Genomic DNA, 22200 nt, shown 5'->3' with positions numbered 1-22200 from the left:
CTATTTCATGAGTTTCATTTTTTTTTAAATTCTGTGGAATCAGGGTTGAAAAGCAATGTCTGACGTTCATTTGTTCATTTTCATAGATTTTTAATTTATTATTACTTTTGTCAGATTCAAGTTATTTCTGTGACCAATGTGGGTTTTTCTTTCATTAAATGAGGGGTACCAACAATTTTGACCACGTGTGTATACCTATTGGTGTGCATGCAACAGTGATACTGTAATTTCTCTCGGGATCAATAAAGTGTATTGTATTATATAGACAGTACCAGTATACTAAATAATAAAACACAGAACAAATATAAAAAAACAGAAAAGTACTTTTTCTCTATTTATTGATCATTACTGGCAACATATTCCGCAGGGATGTACTCGAAGTGTAATTCCTCCCCCTAGTCTTTATTATTAATGGGATTTATCATCGTATTTCCTGGTTTGCAGTGTAGATTTCAAAACCAAATTCCTTTCCACTTTTACACCAAACTGATGTTACACCACTATAGGGTATTTTGGTGATATAGTTTAGTAACAGAGGAAGGTCTGGTTGTTCAGGTTTCAAAAATGGGTCTTAAGATTTCACCGCACTTTGGTCATGTGAACCCTGGCTTAGACGTCTACACAATACAGCCATATTTCCATCTAGTTTCTCACCAGGAGAGCTACCGGTCCATTAACCCTCTTCTCCATCACAGATCTATATGTCACGACTGGTGAATAACATTGTCTTCTGATATATCTGTTTGGTGTCCAATAGACAATCTGTTCACATTTGTAGTTTTTCCTGAGGTTACATGGTAAGTCGTATGGCCCTTTACTGGCTATTCCTTTTTTTTAAAGCCTGGAAATGCAACAGAAATTACAGATAAAATGAAGATTAATAATAGGATGCAAATTCATCTATTCTAGTATTCCTCAAGTGCTCTGTACGGCTGTTAAAGATGACCTGTCACCAGGTCAAAAGTGGACAGAATTTGCTCCTTATTCTATTCGGGCTACTCTCCTGAGTAATCCGTTTTTTTGTTTTTTTTAAATCCTCCATACGGATACAGGGCTATGGGCCTTTTTATATGGTGCTTATTGGTCTGTAGCAATGGGGTGTGGCTCATAAGATCCTCCAGGGCGTGTCTTTAGACTACTCTGTTTATTATGCTGTGAGCCACGCCTTCCTTGGCAAAGATCAAATTAGCCCTAAATAAAAAGGCTCATATCTCTGGAACTGTATGGTGGATTTTAGAAAAATAAACAACAGAATGCTCAGGGGAACCATGAGAATATAATAAGAGCAAAAACTGGCCACTCATGACATAGTGATAAGCCCACTTTAAGTTTAATATATAGGTTTCTGGAGGTTCTTAAAATTGGGCATATGTGAAATAAAGTAGAGATCATCAGGACAAGACATTTTTTAGGACACCATATCATAATAATGCTAATTAAAGAACACTGCAGTCAGCTAATGCCTAACCGGAAATGGCTGATACCAGATTACAATCAGCTTCCCTGAAGCAGCCTTGCTTTATGAGTTGGTTCATAAAAAATTAGAGTAAATCTAGTACATTTACCTAGGGTAAATCTTCCCACTAAAGGCAAAAATTGTTCCACGACAGTCCGGATTCTATGAACTGAAAGGAAAAAGAAAACAATAATTTTTATACATTGAGAGTGAATAACAATGACTTGATAATATTATATGGTATAATGTACCATGGAAATTATAATTTTCTTCAAAAGAGGTTTGGTAGCAGCTAAAGTATGTTGGGACACTCTGTACAACAGAAACTGCGGCTGCTGCAGAACTTCTATCTTAAAAAGCGAATAATCACTACTACTTGATTCATAATTTACATTATTTTTTTCAATAATTGTTTTTTTGGTCTTGTCTTTGGTTTGGTATACCATTTGATAAATTGCCACAAATTCAAAGATACTTATATTTTGTCTGTTTTGCACCTTTTTAGAGAAAAAGTCTCGTATTCCTTCCAGTAGGCTATAAAATGTAGCACATTAGTTTTCAACTGCCCCCCCACAAAAAGAAAATAGACAGATTTTGTACTCTACCAACACGCAAAAATTTTGCAACATTTCAAGAAGTCTTGAAAGATGAATTACGTTAAAACATCTGGATAATCAAAACCAGGCCCAAATGAAATTAATTTTTTGAATATTTACAAATGAAAAAGTCACAATAAAAAAGTTACAAATAAAAAAGTCACAATTAGAACCTTCTTTTTTCCAGGAAAAAAGGTGCAAAAGTCAAAATGAATCGAATTGGATCATCAGTCGATCTGTGGCTGAAAGAGAAGAAGGAAGGTCCTACAACAAAGATCTGTTGGTATAGTAAGAGATAAATGGTTCCTACAATAGGTGTAACAACGTATCTCTGTGTAATCTCCAGGTTCTGACAATAGAATGTGATATTTAGGCTGTGTTCACACATTTGGTTCAATTGCATTTTCTTCACACAATCGCTGTAGAACTGCAACAGTTTTGATGCAATTTTGGAAAATCATAAAAAAAAGAAGGAAAAAAACGCAACGAGTGAATGCAGCCTTATACAAAGATTATTTGCAAAGTTTCTCCTTACTCAATCTGAAATAGATTCCAATTGTTTCCAATGTTGCAAATGTAATTAAACCAACGCCGGCAGACACTGTCCAGTCTGAAAGATAAAAACGAAGAAACACTGTATATAAGAAGATATTACAAAGATTAGGACTATGTACCTTGTGGGATATCTTTGGCATACTTTGCAGAAATGATTGCACAGCTCGGCCACATGCCACAAATACCCTGAATCACACAACTGCCACGGGGACTGTGAATAGCAGCAACATTACTGACATTTACCGCTCTTCACAGTCGCTGGGTATGTATGTCACCGCTCATCGGAGTCGCCAGTTCATGCTGCGCTCAGCAAGACCCGGCGACTGTGAATAGCAGTAACATTAATGACATCACCGCTCTTCACAGTCGCTGGGTATGTATGTCACCGCTCATCGGAGTCACCAGTTCATGCTGCGCTCAGCAAGACCCGGTGACTGTGAATAGCAGTAACATTAATGACATCACCGCTCTTCACAGTCGCTGGGTATGTATGTCACTGCTCATCAGTCGCCAGTTCACGCTGCGCTCAGCAAGACTCGGCGACTGTGAATAACAGTAATGTTACTGACATCACCGCTCTTCACAGTCGCTGGGTATGTATGTCACCGCTCTTCAGAGACACCGGCTCACGCTGCACTCAGCAAGACCCGGCGACTGTGAATAGCAGTAACATTAATAAGATCACCGCTCTTCAGAGTCGCTGGGTATGTATGTTACCGCTCTTCAGAGACACCGGCTCATGCTGCGCTCAGCAAGAGCTGGTGACTGTGAATAGCAGTAACATTAATGACATCACCGCTCTTCACAGTCGCTGGGTATGTATGTCACTGCTCATCAGTCGCCGGTTCACACTGCGCTCAGCAAGACTCGGCGACTGTGAATAGCAGTAACGTTACTGACATCACCGCTCTTCACAGTCGCTGGGTATGTATGTCACCACTCTTCAGAGACACCGGCTCACGCTGCGCTCAGCAAGACTCGGTGACTGTGAATAGCATTAATATTACTGACTTCACTGCTCTTCACAGTCGCTGGGTATGTATGTCACCGCTCTCCAGAGACACCGGCTCATGCTGTTCTCAGCAAGAGCCGGCGACTGCGAATAGCAGTAACATTACTGCTATTCACAGTTGCCGGAACCAGATTTGGGCAACGTTGTGGGACTATGTCGGACCTGTGTGGGAACTTTATTTTCTAATAAACTGGTGATCAAGGGACAGTGTCTTGCTTTTGTTTCTTTCTATGTTTTTCAGGTTTCCATTTGTAGACTATGTCGGACCTGCATGTTTTGTTTTTTTTTATAAATTGGTGAACCAGGGAAAGTGTGGGTGAGTTCTCTCCATTACTAACATCAAATCACAGCTGTCATCAACCCCAACCACCATTACCCCAATTGCCTCCGCACCAGGACAATCTGGAAGACAAGAGCAAAGTGCCAGAATTGGCACATCTAATGTGATGTGCCACTTCTGCAGGCTGGTATTTTTAGGCTGGGAAGGATCAGATAACATGGACCTTCCCAGCCTGATAATATCAGCCCACAGCTGTCTGCTTTACCTTTGCTGGTTATCAAAAATAGGGGGATCCCAAGTCGTTTTTTTTCATTTATTTATTAGCTTAATACATGTACAGTCAACTACACACGCAAGGCACAAATTACAGATATCTATTTATCGATCTATCCCATATTTATCTATCTATCTTTGCACATCTAACACCTAAACATCTGTAATTTTTATTCTGCATTCTATTCTGGTACGAGCCACACAGACGGCACAGGGAGGTCACACTTTATGTCATCCGTGTGCACGTGTGTTGTATGTATTGTCATTGACGGTGCCGGAAAAAAAGGACATGTCTACGTGTGGGTCACACAGACATGTGGTCTGTATGAAAAGACTGACATGTGGGCAGCTCCATAGATTATAATGGGTGTGTGTGTGTACGTGTCTCCGGTACGTGTGAAGAATGACACCACGTGTACCGGAAACACAGACGTGTGAAGGGGGCCTAATGATGTATGCAGTTTGTCTTCAGGAATAAGGTGGCAGGTTCTCTAACATACATGAGAAATTCATTATTACAAAAGTGGATTTCTTAGTTGTTTTTTTATTAAGTTTTATAAACAATAGTTTTGATTGAACATTTTGGAAAATGTTACAGCTTTCTTTGTTTTGGATTGAAAATAGACCAATTACAATAATAACATTACATCTGGATGCTGCAAAAATTAGTTTGGCATATTTTTACAATTGCATTGCTGTTTCGTACTTACCCGAGTAGTAGTATTCACATATCAGAACTGCTCCCAGCGCAAAACAGACAATTATGAAGTGAAAGAACTCATCTATGAAGAAAGAATCAGAACGTATGAGAATATCCCTTTTTATGAGAATATCTTTTTCTATCTATCTACAGTGTATCTATCTATGGAATATATGTTAATTTACGTTTATTTGAAAATTTGCAGCTTCATTTTTCTGACATTGATAAAAATCAAAAGATTCTTCTTTTTCTTTACTACACGGTGCTCAAAGTAATTTTTTTTTCCTGCCTCCACTGAGTTGATCTAGAGATGTCGATATCTGCAGTGAGCTCCCTTAAATGACAGCTGCATTGAAGAAGCATGATCAGATCATGAGTACCTACACTTTAAGGGTTCTCCAAAAAAAATTGAGAAAAATTGTTGAAACTCATCGTTCACTGGAGGATTGGCCAATAATCTAATCAGTATGACAGCCCCCCGTCTCCCTCCCAAGAAATGATTTTGGAGGAGAGAAGGATCCGACTTGTTGAATTTCAGCGCATGATTCTTTTGTTCCGTGGGGAGATAAGAGGAGTCATGGAGCCGAGTGCTCCTGAGTATGGTAGACTCAGGAGAAATATCTGCCCACTGAATGATCATTCAGATAACATCTATATAATGTGTGTGGAGGCATTAAATCTCCCATCCAACCTGACATAGGGTGTGGAGAGACACTCATGCACGCTGGGCAGCACAGTTAGTGGCGACTGTACTACACCTGCTAAGTATCATGCACAAGTCCAATTCTACGTAACTGGACCCCTGCATGCTATTCTCTGAGCATAGTACGATTGACATGATAACTGCACTGCTCGGCACACTGGAGAGTCTTTCTATGTCCAATGTCAGGTTGGATGGGAGATCACAATTCGTACAACCTGTGTAGTCTCACAGGGGCAGAAAGATGTAAGGGAACCACTTCTATATGCCAAGAAGGAAGTTTTTCAGTCTTGAAAAGACTCCACGCTTATCCAGATCCTATGCCTCCATATTTAAACACTTCAGCATTGCCAAGTTACCAGTGGTGCTCTGCTTAGATCAACAAAGTCAATGTGACGCAATGGAAAGCAAAGTGGCACTCACCAAAATTATTTTTCATAAAAGTCCTTTAATCCATGAGATGAGACATTGTTGTGATGCACAGGGGGTACGTGCGGGAGAAAAAGCAAGAGGATGAAAGCAGTCTTTTCCTCTTGCTTTTTCTCCCGTACATACCCCCTGCTCATCTTATGGATTAAAGGACTTTTAAGAAAAATAATTTTGGTGAGTGCCGCTTTACTTTTCTTTGCCTTCACATTGAAAGGGGCCACGTCTACCTCCAAAGCAGGTAGAATTCTTTGTACAGCAAAGGGCCCATATATTGTTCTTGCGCAGGGACCCGCTTCTGTCTGCGTCCACTCCTGCATGCACATACAGTACAAATCCCATAGTCAACAAATACCAGAAGACTAATATCCTAATAAGGTCGGTCGGTGGGTGCACTACTACAAATATAGGATTATAGTAAATCAGCTGAGGTCATACCATCCTTCTTTATTCCTCCTCCTCCTCCTCCATGGTGTTTTCCTTGCGGTTTGTCAAGTTTTTCTGCCAAAAAGTGCAAAGGTATAACATGAGACATAAATGATTATTAAACTCAAAATCTTCCATAAAGGGTTCTCTGATTTTAAAGGAAACGGCTGACCACGTAAAATTGGGATTGGATTGGGCTCCTACATTTTCCCCCTTCCCCATGGAAATGATCAGGTGCTTTGAGTTTAAATGCCCAATGCTTTTGTTCTCTGGCAGATAAGTCACTGTCCAATTCTCCAGGTCTGTATATAGAACGTTACGGCTCTGTACAAACTGTACTGGTTTCTATTCTCTGATGTGCAGTACCCAACAGTGGCACCTAAACCGTGTACAGAGCTGAGTGACATTTGTTACAGATGGGCTTTTCATAAGAAAAAAAAATATTCTGCTGGATGCCACAGTATGGAATGGCACCGTTTTCTGCACTATTCAACACAGCCAAAAAGACAGAAACCCTGACGATGCTAACCTAGTGTGAATACAGTCCTAGACTATGCTGATTCATTTTAAATTTGTCAGAATTTTTAAAATAACAAATTACCAATCTCGTAAGCAGAAATGTCATCGTCTTCATTGATATTTTTGTCTTCCAAAGACTTCTTCTCTGCTACATAGGAAAAAAATTAAAACGCAGGTTCATCAAGTTCAACTTCTACTTTACAAGGAAGGAGCGCAGTATGTCTGTGCCTGTTGTCTTACTCTGAGGAAGGTGGGCCTTATAAAGAGGATGCTACTCTCGGTCTTATCTCTCTCTCCCTCTGTCTCTGACCAGAAGAACTGAAGGAAGCATTACCAGCCCTCTTGCCCTGTTATAATCACTATCCTACAACTCAGGGTCGGACTGGGCTGGCGGGGCGCGGCAATTTCCCTGGTGGGCCCCGCCCCCTGCTGCAGAGGAGAGGGGGAAGAAGAGAAACTGCGGTTTTAAGGGGCATGGACCGTGTAAAAGCGCAAGCAAAGTGTATGCAGGGACTCGCGCACACGACGTTGATTTCCTGAATCGCCGTGGCGCACATCCCGGTGAAGCAGCTGAAGCTGTGCGTCTCCCTTCACCAGCCGGCATATGACGTCATCTTCATGCACCTGCTGCAAAGGAAGCGCGTGACTCAGCCGCCGGCCTCTGCTACCAGTGCCCTGGATCTCAGCAGAGGAGGAGGACACCGCAAGGGAGCGCAGGAAAGTAAGAGGAATCTTTTTTTTTTGTTGTATGTATGTGTGTGTGTGTGTGTGTGAATGCAGAATGGGATGGGGGCCTGGCTGGAGACATAAGGGGGGCATGGCTGGACACATGACGGGGGGAGGGTCTGGCTGGACTCATGGCAGGGGGGGCCTGGCTGGACACATGGGAGGGGGGCCTGGCTGGACACATGGTTCGGTATATGAGGTATATGAGGTATATGAGGGGGGCAGGCTGGACACATGGGGGCCTGGATCTGGTTGTATATATGGGGAGGCAGGCTGGACACATGGAACTAGTAAGGAAATATGGGGGGGCAGGCTGGACACATGGGGGCCTGGATGGATATATGAGGAGGCAGGCTGGACACATGGGGGCCTGGATGGATATATGGGGAGGCAGGCTGGACACATGGGATCAGTAAGGAAATATGGGGGGGCAGCCTGGACACATGGAGGCCTGGATGGATATATGGGGAGGCAGGCTGGACACATAGGAGCCTGGATGGATATATGGTAGGGCAGGCTGGACACATGGGGGCCAGGATAGATATATGGGAGGGGGCAGGCTGGACACATGGGGGGCCAGGATGGATATATGGGAGGGGGCAGGCTGGACACATGGAGGCCAGGAGGTATATATGGGGGGACAGAATGGACACATGGAGGCCAGGATGAATACATAGGGGGCAGGCTGGACACATGGCAAGGGGGCCTGGCTGGACACATGGCAGGGGGAGCCTGGCTGGACACATGGCAGGGGAGCCTGGCTAGACACATGGCAGGAGGGGCCTGTCTGGACACATTAGGGGGGTCTAGCTGGACACATGGGAGGGGGGGCCTGGCTGGACACATGGGAGGGGGGCCTGGATGGACACATAAGGGGGGCAGGATGGGATACGGGGGGCAGACTGGATACATGGAGGCCTGGATTTGGTTGGATATATGGGGAGGCAGGCTGGACACATGGGACCAGTAAGAAAATATGGGGGGGCAGGCTGGACACATGGGGCCTAGATGGATATATAGGGAGGCAGGCTGGACACATAAGGGGGGCATGGCTGGACACATGACGGGGGGGCCTGGCTGGACTCATGGCAGGGGGGGCCTGGTTCGGTATATGAGGTATATGAGGGGGGCAGGCTGGACACATGGGAGCCTGGATCTGGTTGTATATATGGGGAGGCAGGCTAGACACATGGAACCAGTAAGGAAATATGGGGGGCAGGATGGACACATGGGGGCCTGGATGGATATATGAGGAGGCAGGCTGGACACATGGGGGCCTGGATGGATATATGGGGAGGCAGGATGGACACATGGGGGCCTGGATGGATATATGGGGAGGCAGGCTGGACACATGGGACCAGTAAGGTAATATGGGGGGGCAGACTGGACACATGGAGGCCTGGATGGATATATGGGGGGGCAGGCTGAACACATAGGGGCCAGGATGGATATATGGGGGGGCAGGCTGGACACATGGGGGGCCAGGGTGGATATATGGGGGCAGGCTGGACACATGGGGGGGCAGGATGGATATATGGGGGAACAGGCTGGACACATGGAGGCCAGGATGGATACATAGGGGGCAGGCTGGACACATGGCAGGGGGAGCCTGGCTGGACACATGGCAGGGGGGGCCTGGCTGGACACATGGCAGGGGGGGCCTGGCTGGACACATTAGGGGGGTCTGGCTGGACACATGGGAGGGGGGGCTGGCTGGACACATAAGGGGGGCAGGATGGGATACGGGGGGCAGGCTGGACACATGGAGGCCTGGATTTGGTTGGATATATGGGGATGCAGGCTGGACACATGGGACCAGTAAGAAAATATGGGGGGGCAGGCTGGAAACATGGGGTCCTAGATGGATATATGGGGATGCAGGCTGGACACATTGGCGGGCCTGGATATGGTTGGATATATGGGGAGGCAGGCTGGACACATAGGACCAGTAAGGAAATATGGGGGGCAGGTTGGACACAAGGGGGCTAGGATGAATACATGTGTGACTTGACCACTGATCCATCCATTCCCTCTGGCTGTGAGCGCTACTCTTTTTTGGAAGCCCCTAAGAGAATTAATGGAGCTGTTGTCATACGTCCCTCCTGTCGCAGCATTTTAAAATGGGGATAAGTGTCCTGTCAGGGATAAAACATCCCCATTCTTTCCATCGGTGTGGTTTCCAATGTTCGAACCAAACGATCAATAAGTGATCACCTATCCTGTGGAGCCCATGGATCAGTGATAACTTGTTTTAACCAAAGAAGCTCTTTAATGCAAATTACCGGAATTGTACATCTCAGTCATAGTGGAGCACAGTAGATGTGCAGGAGCAGCCTGTCAATGCTCCACTATAACAGGGATAGCAGATAACAGATATGTGCATATTGCTGTAGGTGGGCCCCTAGAGTCAGTTCCCCTTGTGGGCTCCAGACACCCCAGTCCGACCCTGCTATAAGTCTTTATTTAACCATTACTTGTATAGTTATGAATGCTTTATTGTATCTGTTGATTTAGTATTTATATATCTAGTACCATGTCCAATTTGATTATGTCTGTAAATGTTAATGTTAGCATTAACCTTCTACACTCAAGGGAAGGGCAATCCTTCAGCCATGGTTCCATAGAGGTTTCCTCCTCAGGGAGTTTTTCCTCTCTTGAGAGCTGTAGGATGACTCTTTGTAAGTCAAAGGTTTTTCAAGTTTAGTCTACTTAATGCTTTTGCAGGGGCATTTACTTTATAAGTTTACCAAATGAAAATAGGTGTTTAATTTATTTAAAAAAAGGCTAAAAAGTGTCATGTGTGGCCGGGAATTTATAATCCATCACAGCTTTGCGGTTTAGAAGTCAAGTGAAAGTTTCAGAAAACTTAAGGTGGACTAATTTTAACTATTAGAGCATGTAAAACCTCATGGTGTTGAACAGGCTCGGATTTGGTGTCCCACCTGAATGATGTCGTAATGCTAACGTCAATCAGGGCATCAATGGTGCCATTAGTACCCTGAAAGTTTACTGGCTCTGTTTAATGGCAAGTCAATGTGTGCCGCCCCTTTATGGCTGTCTGTCCTGGTGCCATACGTCAGACAGCTGGGGGTATCGCAGTACTTGTGAATCCCAATGTACTAGCACTTCACCTGACTCCTGCCCTGATTGTTTTAATCTTGTGATTTAAATAAAGCTGTGGCCATTTTGACAACCAAAATAATGTTTTTTTTGTATTTATTCCAGTGTCTAGTTTTACTGTAGTTATGATTGTTTTAAGGTGGAGTGGGGGTCCGTCCCATATCCAAAAGTCATGAGATTTCAGCTCTGAGACTAAATATTTGAATCAACCATTTAGGTGCCGCAGAAAAGGGGTATTCCCATCTCCAAGAGCCTATCTCAATATGTAGTAGGTGTAATAATAATATTAGCAAATCCCTCTAATTAGAAATGTAGTATAGTTCTTCTGATTCGCTATGCTGCTTACCCCATGTGCAGGGCATTGCAGTAGCTTAGGTATCCATGGTTATCACCATTCATATAGTGACAGTTAGTTAGTTAGTGGCATAAACATGGATACCTAAGCTACTGCACATGGGGTAAGTGACATAGCTTATCAGAAGAACTATACTACATTTCTAATTTGAGGTATTTGCTAATATTATTATTACTTCCACTACATATTGGGATAGGATCTTGGAGAGGGGAATATCCCTTTATATGAACATAATGGTTAGAAACCAGACAACCACTTTAAACCAGATATTCATTGACCATTGGTACATTTGGTGCTTCTGTGCCGACCCCAAACCTGCTGTTAAATATATACTGAAAACTCCTGCAAACCAAGCAGTCTAAGGTTTCAAATATAGAGACATACCATTTGTAGATACATTTTCCTCCTCTTTCTTTGCGGGTACAAGTGGCCGGACTGTGGCTACAGAAGCAGCTGGTCTGGCATGTCCTGAAATGTAAGATATTTTCTATTAGATTGTATTTAGGCTATGTGCCCACGTTGCGGACCTGAAGCATGTTTTTTACGCTTCTCCCTGGCGGGAAAATCGCATGCGGATATTACATGCGGTTTTCCCGCCAGGTAGAAGCGTTTGTGAGGCGTCTTTGCATGCATTTCCGCATGCGGGTTATCAAGCACTTCTCCAAGCATCACTTGGAAAAGTGCTTGACAACTTGTTCAGAATGGTAAAAAATAAAAAAATAAAGTTTATACTCACCTTCTGATGCATTCTCTGCCCCGTCCGGAGGCTTGAGCGGCTCACGCTGTTGTGTGCAGGACCTGCAGTGACGTCATTGAGTCATGTGGTGGGTCACATGACTCAATGACGTGGCAGGTCCTTCAGACAACAGCGCGACGGAGGGAAAACATCAGAAGATAAGTATAAACTTTATTTTATTCTTTTTTTTTACAGGTTCTTTGGTACCCAGGTCTGGATGAGAGTCTCCTCTCATCCAGACTTGGGTACCATCCGCACATTGATTCCGCTGCGCTTCCGCAAAATTAATGAACATGCTGCGGATTTTTGACCGCAGCATATACGCTGCGGAAAAATCCACAGCATGGGCATTGACATTGCGGAATGCCATTGGGGACCATGGGGTGCGGATATACATGCGTTTTTCAAGCGTTTACGCTGCGGAAATTCTGCAGCATATACGCTTGAAAAACGCTACGTGGGCACACAGCCTTAGAGTTTTTTGAACAATTAAGAAAAACAATTGCACATTAAGAATAATGAATTCTATAAATCATAAAGATGTATAAAAGTTAATAAACCTTTTTTATACAAGCCTGAAAATAAGTATTACCTCTTCATCCCTCAAAAAAAGTAAAAACAGAAAGACTATCATCTGATTCTGCTCTTTGGATGTCCTGAACCATCATTGGTGACAGTATGGATGCTCCTGCAGCTATAGGGAATGTTCGCAAAAATAGCATTAAGGGGTTGACCTTGATTAGTAAAATGATTAACTTCTATTTCTAATGATAACAGTGACCTTTGGGTTGTGTTTTTGATTGCAACTTTTGATTGCAACTCATCCCCATTCCAGTGAAAGGATCTGAACTGCAGTACAGGAGACAGACCGTATATTTATATATTGCCCCAATATGTTCTTATTCAACTGTAGTTTCCAAGTAATAGAAGTGTTTCTGAGGAATATTGTAATATCACTAGTGTTGAGCCACCCCCGTAGTGTTCGAGTTCGGTTCGGTTCGTCGAACACCCGTGTGTTCGCCGAACTGTTCGTCGAACTGTTCGTCGAACACCTTCGAACACCGTTAAAACCAATGGCAGGCAAACAAAAACACATAGAAACACATAGAAAACACCTTCAAAGGTGTCCAAAAGCTGACAAACTGCTCAGAAGACACAACTAACACATGGAAAAGTGACAAGTACATATAGTCATGCGAAAAGAAAAGAGGTGGAGGAGTAAAAGGAGGGGGAGACACAGATATAGGCATGTCATGCCCTTCTAAAATCCAAAAAGTGAGAAGCCGAGACGGCCAGTCCGCTCCTGCCTGTGCCACCTCCGTGTCGCCGGGTTTGTGCCAGAGCCGCGGTGAACCCTGACGGCCAGCCCCCCTCTCCCAATACTGGTGCCTGTCCGCTGGTGGGTCGAGAGAGCCCCCCTGTGGTGGAGGCAGCTCTAAGCTTTTTAATTTAAATTGTCCCTCTAATTTGAATGAATACACTTTAAATCCATTTACAAGGATCTATTGGAGGGCAAGTCTCATGCCAGCAGCCGCGTAATTCCAGCTCCAGTAGCGTCCACTAAAGCTGCTGCAGTTAAAAAGCTTTTATAAGGATCGAGCTCGGCTGTCCACCGCAAGGCATCCTAGTGCCAGTCCCAGCCCCTATGCCTTGGGGTGCCTCCTGATGCTCTTCACTAAGTATCCCGTGGTCCCGAAGCATTTCCTTTGAAAAAATTAAGTGTCCAAACTACAGGTGGTGTAGCTTGCTTAACAGCCGGGATAATCCGCTGACTAGCAGACACTGCTACTAGGCACAAAGTATTTCCTGGGCTAGATGCAGTTAAAAATTTGTAAGTAGATACTCTCGTTGGATGCTGAGAAAGCATTCCATAGAGTCTCCTGGCACGCCATATATGATTCTCTTAAAAAGCTTGGGGTAGGGGTCTAGGGGACCCTTTTATAGCCAAAATCACGGCCCTGTATCACAATACGTCACCTAGGCTGAAGATAAATGGAACTGTAGCACCGAGGGCTCGGTTGCTACAGACGTATTGCACCTCACCCAGAGGTGTGATATCTCACTCTCAGATAAGGATGGAGTGTGGATCAGGACCCGACACCTGCATGCATTACACCACATTGCCGTGGGGCAGGGCGACCAATATGCCCCTGAGATGGGCACGACAGTCCCTGTCCCTGGCTGGAGTGGGGGGAGGGAACACTGAGGAAGGGGAACCCTGCAGTGCAGGAGCAGGGAGGAAGCAGTTCCTGGGTGCATTGAGAAGGGAGTATAAAAGGTGGGCACCATCTTAGTTCAGTGCAGAGAAGTCTGAGCAGAAGTGGCAGGGAGCAGGGGCTCTGCATGAGCTCTGCTCCGGAGGCGGGCCTAGTAACAGAGGCCCAGGCCTGCAAGAGGGAGAAGGAAGGAAGAGGAGCGGAGAAGGCTCCAGGAACGAGGAATGAAGGGATCCCAGGGGTGCGGACGGGCGAGTCGCCACCGCACGCCCGAATCCACCTGCGTGGAGGGGTCAGGCCAAAGGGGGAGACCGGTCCCCGAACTAGTGGAGGCAGGAAACGACCCTCAGCTAGAAACCGGAGGCTCTGACATTTTATGTGGCGCAGCCCCTTGCTCCACCCGCTAGGAAGGCACCACATAGGGTCAGGGAAACTGGCGCCAAGTTTACCAAGAGGAGGCCCGAGGCAGCCGGACAGAAGTGTTGGTAAGAAAGGCCAGACAAAGGACACACAAAGGGGGTCCTGTGAAGCGCTCCAAAGTTATCTGGAAGTTGTCTGAGCCCCTCACCTGGTGAGCACAGTACGACGTGGGCAGCCGTTACCTGCAGACGTGGTCTGGATAATAAGAACTGTGAGTAAAGGCCCTGAACTGCATCACTGACTCCGTGTCGCTACTGCTGCTGCCCTGCACCATCACCCCCATCCTCCGCATACACTGCCCTGAGGCTATACTCCTCCCGTGGGGAGTTATGCTACGCTCTGCTGCACCCACAACACCAGCCTTAGCGGTCTGCCCTGTAGCGGCGGTTCACTCTGACCGCAATCCACGGGTGGCGTAGTCGGACATTTAAACATCAAAACCACATAAATAGTTCCGCCACTGGTTTGACCGCCCTGAGCCACGGAACCGGATCGCCGCCACGAAGACTACAACCACCAGCATCCACCAAAAAGGGTCCGGCTCCGGGTGTCCCAAGGCCCAGGGGGTGCTTCAGAACATTTTCATCACCTTTCACAATCACCAATGGGACAAGGCAGGGATGTCCTCTGTCCCCTCTCTTATACATCCTAGTGACGGAGCACCTGCTCTCATCAATTCGCCATAACCCCAATATTAGGTGGATTGAGGTGGGAGGCACCGAGTACAAGTGCTCTCTATTTGCTGATGATGTCCTAGTATATATCACTCAATCACATATATCCATCCCTGCTGTTATGGCTGAAATAGATCACTTTGTTACATGGTAAAATTTTAAAATCAATGCAGCGAAGTCTGAGGCCCTCGATGTCTCCCTCCCTAAATCCATATAGGATTCCATCCAGTCCAACTTTCCCTTTGCCTGGCCCTCACAGGGTATCAAATACTTAGGAATTCCTATTCATAGAGACCTCTCCCATCTATGTTATCTTAATTTTGGGCCCTTTATTGAACAATTCCATACAGACCACGGTTGGCAAGTTAGAACTGTAAGATTCACTACGTGAACCACTGGTGTTTTGTGGAAAAGCACATGTACACCGCGTTCCAAATTATTATGCAAAAAGTGTTTAGGAGTGATAAGGGAAGAATTTGTTTGTTTGTCAGTTAAACTCATTGATGGTGATGTGTGTCAGGGCTCTTTATATCACTGTAAGCAATTGCAGACACCTGTGCTAATTAGTTTGGCAGGTGTGTCCAATGAAAGGCAAGACTACTTAAGAAGGCTCTCTCACATTATTAAGCAGCCTACATTTTCTGCCAAAATGGGAAAGAAAAAGGATGTGTCGGCTGCTGAGAAGCAACAAATTGTGGAGTGTTTAGGTCAAGGCATGACTACAATCAACATTGTGCGATGATCAGGATGAAGTGTCTTGGCAATCAAGAAGTATGTAGCTGATTCACAGTACACACGTGTGCGTGCTGATAAGGGCAAATTGAGGACTCTTTCCTACAGGCAATTACGTCAGGTTGAAAGAGCAGCGGCAAAAAAGCCTTGTCATAGCAGCAGACAAGTTTTTGAAGCTGCTTGTGCCTCCAACGTCCCCCGAACAACAAGATGCAGGGTCCTTCAGAGGTTTGCAGCTGTGCATACGCCATCCTGTCGACCTCCTCTATCCACTTCACACAAGCAGAAACGGCTCCAGTGGGCCAAACATTACATGAAGACTGATTTCAAAACTGTTTTGTTCACGGATGAGTGCCGTGCAGCGCTCGATGGTCCAGATGAATGGAGTGGAGGATGGCTGGTTGATGGACACCCCACGCAAACACGGCTACAGCGCCAACAAGGAGGAGGTGGAGTAATGTTTTGGGCTGGAATCATGGGGAGAGAGATTGTCGGCCCCTTTAGGATCCCTGAAGGCGCTAAAGATGAACTCCATAATGTATGTGGATTTTCTCAAACAGCACTTCCTGCCATGGTTCAAGAAGAAGAACCGTGTATTTCACAGCAAGATCATTTTTCTGCATGATAATGCACCATCTCATGCTGCACATAAAACATCTGCATCTCTGGCTGATATGGGCATAAAAGGGGACAAACTTATGGTGTGACCCCCATGCTCCCCTGACCTCTACCCCATTCAGAACCTTTGGAGCATCATTAAAAGGAGTGTCTATGATGGCGGGAGGCAGTTCACATCTAAGCAACAGCTCTGGGAGGGTATTCTGTCCTCATGCAAAACAATTGAAGCAGAAACCATCCAAAACCTGACAAATTCAATGGACGAGAGAGTTCAGAAGCTCCTTTCGAACAAGGGGTCCTATGTGAAAATGTAACATCACCTAGAATAAAGTTTTGAGTTGAAAACTGTTTGATTTCAGTTTCTAACAACCTGCTAATGCTTATAATTTCAAAAATGACCATTTTTTTGGTCTTTATTAAAATGAAAAGGTTGATCGAAAAGTTTGGGGGATCTAAGAGTGTGGCAACCCAGTAGTCATGATTACTTCGAATTCTGACAATATGAGGGTCATGCTGCAGGTAGTGCAGCAAGAAGGCACTTATGTGTCTTGCGCATCTCGGAGCCCCAAAATTATTTTCCGGGCTAGATGCAGCTAAAAATTATTTTTAATTTTAAATCTGGTGAAGCTTATTATAGATGGCCTAATAGGATCAGTGCTGCACACTGCTACAAAGCCCAAATGCCATTTCAAAACTGTGCAGAAGGGTGCATAGGTCCCTGATCTGAGACCACTCCTCCAGCGTGATTTGCCCCACCTCTGAATCTCGTTGGCCCAGGCTATATGTCAGAACGTATTGCACCAGGGCTTGTCGGTGCTGCCACAGTCGCTGCAACATGTGCAGAGTTGAATTCCACCGGGTAGGCACATCGCATTTTAGCCGGTGAAGTGGCAGGCCCAACGACTTCTGTAGAGATGTAAGTCGCTGAGCTGCGGGATGCGAACGGCGGAAGTGAGCACACAGCGACCGTGCCCTCTGCAGAAGGCCATCTAGTCTGGGATAGTGGGCTAAAAATTGCTGGACAACCAGGTTCAACACGTGAGCCATACAAGGCACGTGTGTGACATTGCCCCGGCGAAGGGCCGCACCCAGGTTTGCAGCATTGTCGCACACGGCCTTCCCTGGTTTCAGGTCCAGTGGAGACAACCATTCATGAAATTGGTTCTCCAGAGCTGACCACAACTCCTCAGCTGTGTGACTCACATTTCCCAGACATTTCAATGTAAAAACCGCCTGATGACGTTGAGCCCTACTGCCAGCATAGTAAGGAGGTGTGCAGGATCCCTTCTGCGCAGTTAGAAAGCTTGTGGCATGACCAGACAGGCTTTGGGTGCAGGTGGAAGACCGAGAGGAGGTTGAGGAGGCAGAAGCAGTGGAGGAAAAATGACATAAAGAGGATTGACGCACAACTCGTGGGGACGGCAAGACTTGGACAGCAGCCCCTTGTCCTGCTGTCACCATAGTTACCCAGTGCCCAGTCAGCGACATGTAACGCCCCTGTCCATGCCTACTCGTCCAAGTGTCTGTGGTGAAATGCACCCTGTCACACACAGAGTTTCTCAAAGAAGCGGTGATGTTGTGTGCGACATGCTGGTGGAGCGCAGGCACACCTTTCTTTGAGAAGTAGTGCCGACTGGGCATCTGGTACTGGGGCACTGCGACGGACATAAGGTCTCGAAAATCCTCTGTGTCCACCAGGCGGAAAGGCAGCATTTCTGTAGCCAAGAGCTTGCAGATGGTGAAATTCAACCTCTTAGCTTTCTCATGGCTAGGAGGAAATGGTCTTTTACTTGTCCACATCTGAGGGACCGAGGGCTGGCTATTGTGCTTAGACGGGGTTGATAAGGGTGTCCCCGGCAAACTGCCGGTCTGTGAGGAAGATGCAGGCGGACATGTTAGGTTGCCTTGATCCAAAGGTGGTGCTATCGATGTCGGACAGCGCTCAAGACCAGCTGGTGTTACCACCTCCAAAGAAAATGATGACCTGCCAATCACGCTGGCTGTTGCGGGTAAAGAGGTGGCAGGTCTGCGCCCCAAAACAGGTGTGACTGCTGTCCCCCCAGTCACAGAGGATGAAAAGGCCGCGGATGCACAAGATATGGCAGACGGTGGTTGGCCCGGCCGGCTAGACCGCATTGTAGCACACTGAGCTTCCCACTGCAACTTATGCTTCATGTCCATGTGCCGGTTCATGCATGAAGTACTCAAACTATGTATTTTTTGGCCTCTACTTAGCTTTTGCTGACAAATGTTACAGATAACACGAGTTGGGTCATCTTTATCGATCTGAAAAAATGCCCAGGCTATGCAAGGCTTAGCACCCATGCGACCTGAAGAGCCACCACGACTTGTGGTGAGAGGCAGAGTTGTGTTTGAGGATGCAGTTGTTGACGTGCTTCCAGTACTACGTCTCTGTCCAGGAAGGCGCAACCTGACCTCGTCGTCACTAGCATCTTCCTCCACCTCCTCTGCTGACCTCATCTCTTGGCTGACTGTGGGTTGACAGTAAGTGGGATCTCCGACCTCATCATCATCACCCTGTGCGTTATCACACCCGTCGTCCTCAGAGCCAACCTGTTCCTGCCCTGACAAAAAACTAAAGTTGTCGCTCCAATCAGGTATTTGAGTCTTATCATCGTCTTCCTCATTGTCTCCACCAACAGGAGTTACAGTTTGGGAATGAGGGTCTACATTATGGTCAGAACCTTCTGCGTCTGGTCCTGGATCCGACTCATAAAGATTCTGGGCATCAGTGCAGATCATTTCCTCGTCTGGATTCACAGAAGCGCTGGAGTCGACCTCTGATTCCCAGGCTATAGTATGAGTAAACAGCTCTGCAGACTCAACCATCTGTTCTACCTCATACTCAGACGGGCAGCTGGAGATTTGGGAGCTGTGAGGAAGCAAGTGCGATTTGGGTGACACCTTTGAGGACTGGAGTATTTGTGATGTTGAAGTTGATGTGGAGGAGAGCCCACTTAAAGGAGCACTTGATATCCGTTGAAGCACCTGCTGTTTTTGTGCCTCATCTGGAATTTGTAGCGATTGGCGTGGCCGTAAGAAAGGGATCTTATCACATTGTCCGCTAAAAGAAGTAGACATTTTAGTTTGGCTGGAAGATGGTCTTTCTTCTGCACCTACCCCACGGACACAACCTTTTTTCCCCTTCCCAACACGCCTATTCCCCTTTCCACCAGCAGCAGGCCTTTTTCCACTCATTTTGGTGGTTAACTAATTCACAACTCTGGAGTTGTTTGCACAAAAAAACAATGGATGGTAACCGAGCAGAGCTGAGTGGCCAAACTGTGGTATTAGGCCAAAACTATTGGCTGGGTTAGATGCAGAAAAAAATTATTTTTAATTTGCAACCTGATGGAGGTCAGTATAGATGGACTAATAGACCAAGTCCCACACACCGCTAGAAGCCCAAATATTTTTTCAGAGCTAGATGCAGAAAAAAATTATTTTTAATTTGCAACCTGATGGAGGTCAGTATAGATGGACTAATAGACCAAGTCCCACACACCGCTAGAAGCCCAAATATTTTTTCAGAGCTAGATGCAGAAAAAAATTATATTCAATTTGCAACCTGCTGGAGGTCAGTATAGAAGGACTAATAGAACAAGTCCCACACACTGCTAGAAGCCCAAATATTTTTTCAGAGCTAAATGAAGAAAAAAATTATTTTTAATTTGCAACCTGATGGAGGTCAGTATAGATGGACTAATAGACCAAGTCCCACACACTGCTAGAAGCCCAAATATTTTTTCAGAGCTAGATGCAGAAAAAAATTATTTTTAATTTGCAACCTGATGGAGGTCAGTATAGATGGACTAATAGACCAAGTCCCACATACTGCTAGAAGCCCAAATATTTTTTCAGAGCTAGATGCAGAAAAAAATTATTTTTAATTTGCAACCTGATGGAGGTCAGTATAGATGGACTAATAGAACAAGTCCCACACGCTGCTAGAAGCCCAAATATTTTTTCAGAGATAAATGAAGAAAAAAATTATTTTTAATTTGCAACCTGATGGAGGTCAGTATAGATGGACTAATAGACCAAGTCCCACACACTGCTAGAAGCCCAAATATTTTTTCAGAGCTAGATGCAGAAAAAAATTATTTTTAATTTGCAACCTGATGGAGGTCAGTATAGATGGACTAATAGAACAAGTCCCACACGCTGCTAGAAGCCCAAATATTTTTTCAGAGATAAATGAAGAAAAAAATTATTTTTAATTTGCAACCTGATGGAGGTCAGTATAGATGGACTAATAGACCAAGTCCCACACACTGCTAGAAGCCCAAATATTTTTTCAGAGCTAGATGCAGAAAAAAATTATTTTTAATTTGCAACCTGATGGAGGTCAGTATAGATGGACTAATAGACCAAGTCCCACACACCGCTAGAAGCCCAAATATTTTTTCAGAGCTAGATGCAGAAAAAAATTATATTCAATTTGCAACCTGCTGGAGGTTAGTATAGAAGGACTAATAGAACAAGTCCCACACACTGCTAGAAGCCCAAATATTTTTTCAGAGCTAAATGAAGAAAAAAATTATTTTTAATTTGCAACCTGATGGAGGTCAGTATAGATGGACTAATAGACCAAGTCCCACACACTGCTAGAAGCCCAAATATTTTTTCAGAGCTAGATGCAGAAAAAAATTATATTCAGTTTGCAACCTGATGGAGGTCAGTATAGATGGACTAATAGAATGATGCTATGCCCAAAAGATTTTACTTCACTAGGTGCAGTAAAAAAATTGGTATTCTATACACAGGTGGTATATCTTGCAACACAGATAGGCTACTCCACTGACTAACACACTCTGCAATAGGCCAAAAAGGATTAGCTTTGCTAGATTCAGCCAAATGCTGTGAAAAAAACTTGCACAGCACTGGCACAGACCTGCCTGGCAAAAACTGATAGGAACTGATGTAACCTAGTCCTGAAAAGGACTCCAATTACAATTAGTCTTTACTCCCACAATCTATCTATTTAAGAGCACAGACCTGCCTGATAAAAGTCGTAGGAAATGCTGTAACCTAGTCCTTAAAAGGACTGCAATCACAACTATTCCCTACTCCCAAGCTATCTGTATATTTGTGCGAAAATTGGCTTGAAATTAACAAGGTATAGCGCACACAGCAACAGCGGTGCCGTCTAACACGCAGCTGCAGCAGTGAGAAAATGGTGGCGACGGGGAAAATGGCTTGGTCTTATAGGGCAAGGACATGTGACATACACTGCCAATCACACATGCCCTTGCTTGTGTGAAAAAAAGCACTTCGCTCCGTGTGTGCGCTGCTGATAGGCTGACAGATTGCACCTCCCCACTGCAAATGCGGGAAAGAGAAAAAAAAATGGAGATCTTCATTGTTCCTGCAGAGATCCATCCCCTGCCCCTCCCCCCGCCCCGCTGTACACTCAAACTGCGTATTAACATTAATTTTCATCATTACTGAGAAAAAATCCAGTTATGATTTTGGTGCACGAACAGTTATCGAACATAACCTCGAACAGCCGAATTTTTCTCAAATTGTTCGTGTTCGCCAACCGGCTCGAACACCGCCCAAAACAGCTCGAATTTGAGATTGGCGAACAGTTCGAGTAGAACAACGCTCATCTCTAAATATCACTGTGAAGCACTGAG

General features: G+C 45.2%; 1 protein-coding gene across 1 annotated transcript in view; it reads right to left on the bottom strand.

The window, feature by feature from the left end:
* Positions 1-328: 328 nt before the first annotated feature.
* Positions 329-22200, bottom strand: part of TMEM40 (transmembrane protein 40) — a 43753-nt gene continuing 21881 nt past the window's right edge. Inside the window, exons 6-12 of the mRNA XM_073642745.1 lie at positions 11529-11612; positions 7026-7091; positions 6437-6499; positions 4883-4954; positions 2588-2662; positions 1566-1625; positions 329-841 (exon numbers count right to left, since the gene is read on the bottom strand). Of these exons, the coding sequence (XP_073498846.1) occupies positions 822-841; positions 1566-1625; positions 2588-2662; positions 4883-4954; positions 6437-6499; positions 7026-7091; positions 11529-11612 (440 nt within the window). The 3' untranslated portion in view covers positions 329-821. The remainder of the gene's footprint in view (positions 842-1565; positions 1626-2587; positions 2663-4882; positions 4955-6436; positions 6500-7025; positions 7092-11528; positions 11613-22200) is intronic.

This window comes from Phyllobates terribilis, unplaced genomic scaffold (genome assembly GCF_046119375.1).
Source record: "Phyllobates terribilis strain yellow unplaced genomic scaffold, ASM4611937v1 Scaffold_8__6_contigs__length_399053987, whole genome shotgun sequence".
In the NCBI taxonomy this organism is placed as follows: Eukaryota; Metazoa; Chordata; class Amphibia; order Anura; family Dendrobatidae; genus Phyllobates; species Phyllobates terribilis.
The sequence above is the reverse complement of the archived record's forward strand: the minus strand, read 5'-3'. Positions and strand labels throughout refer to the sequence as shown.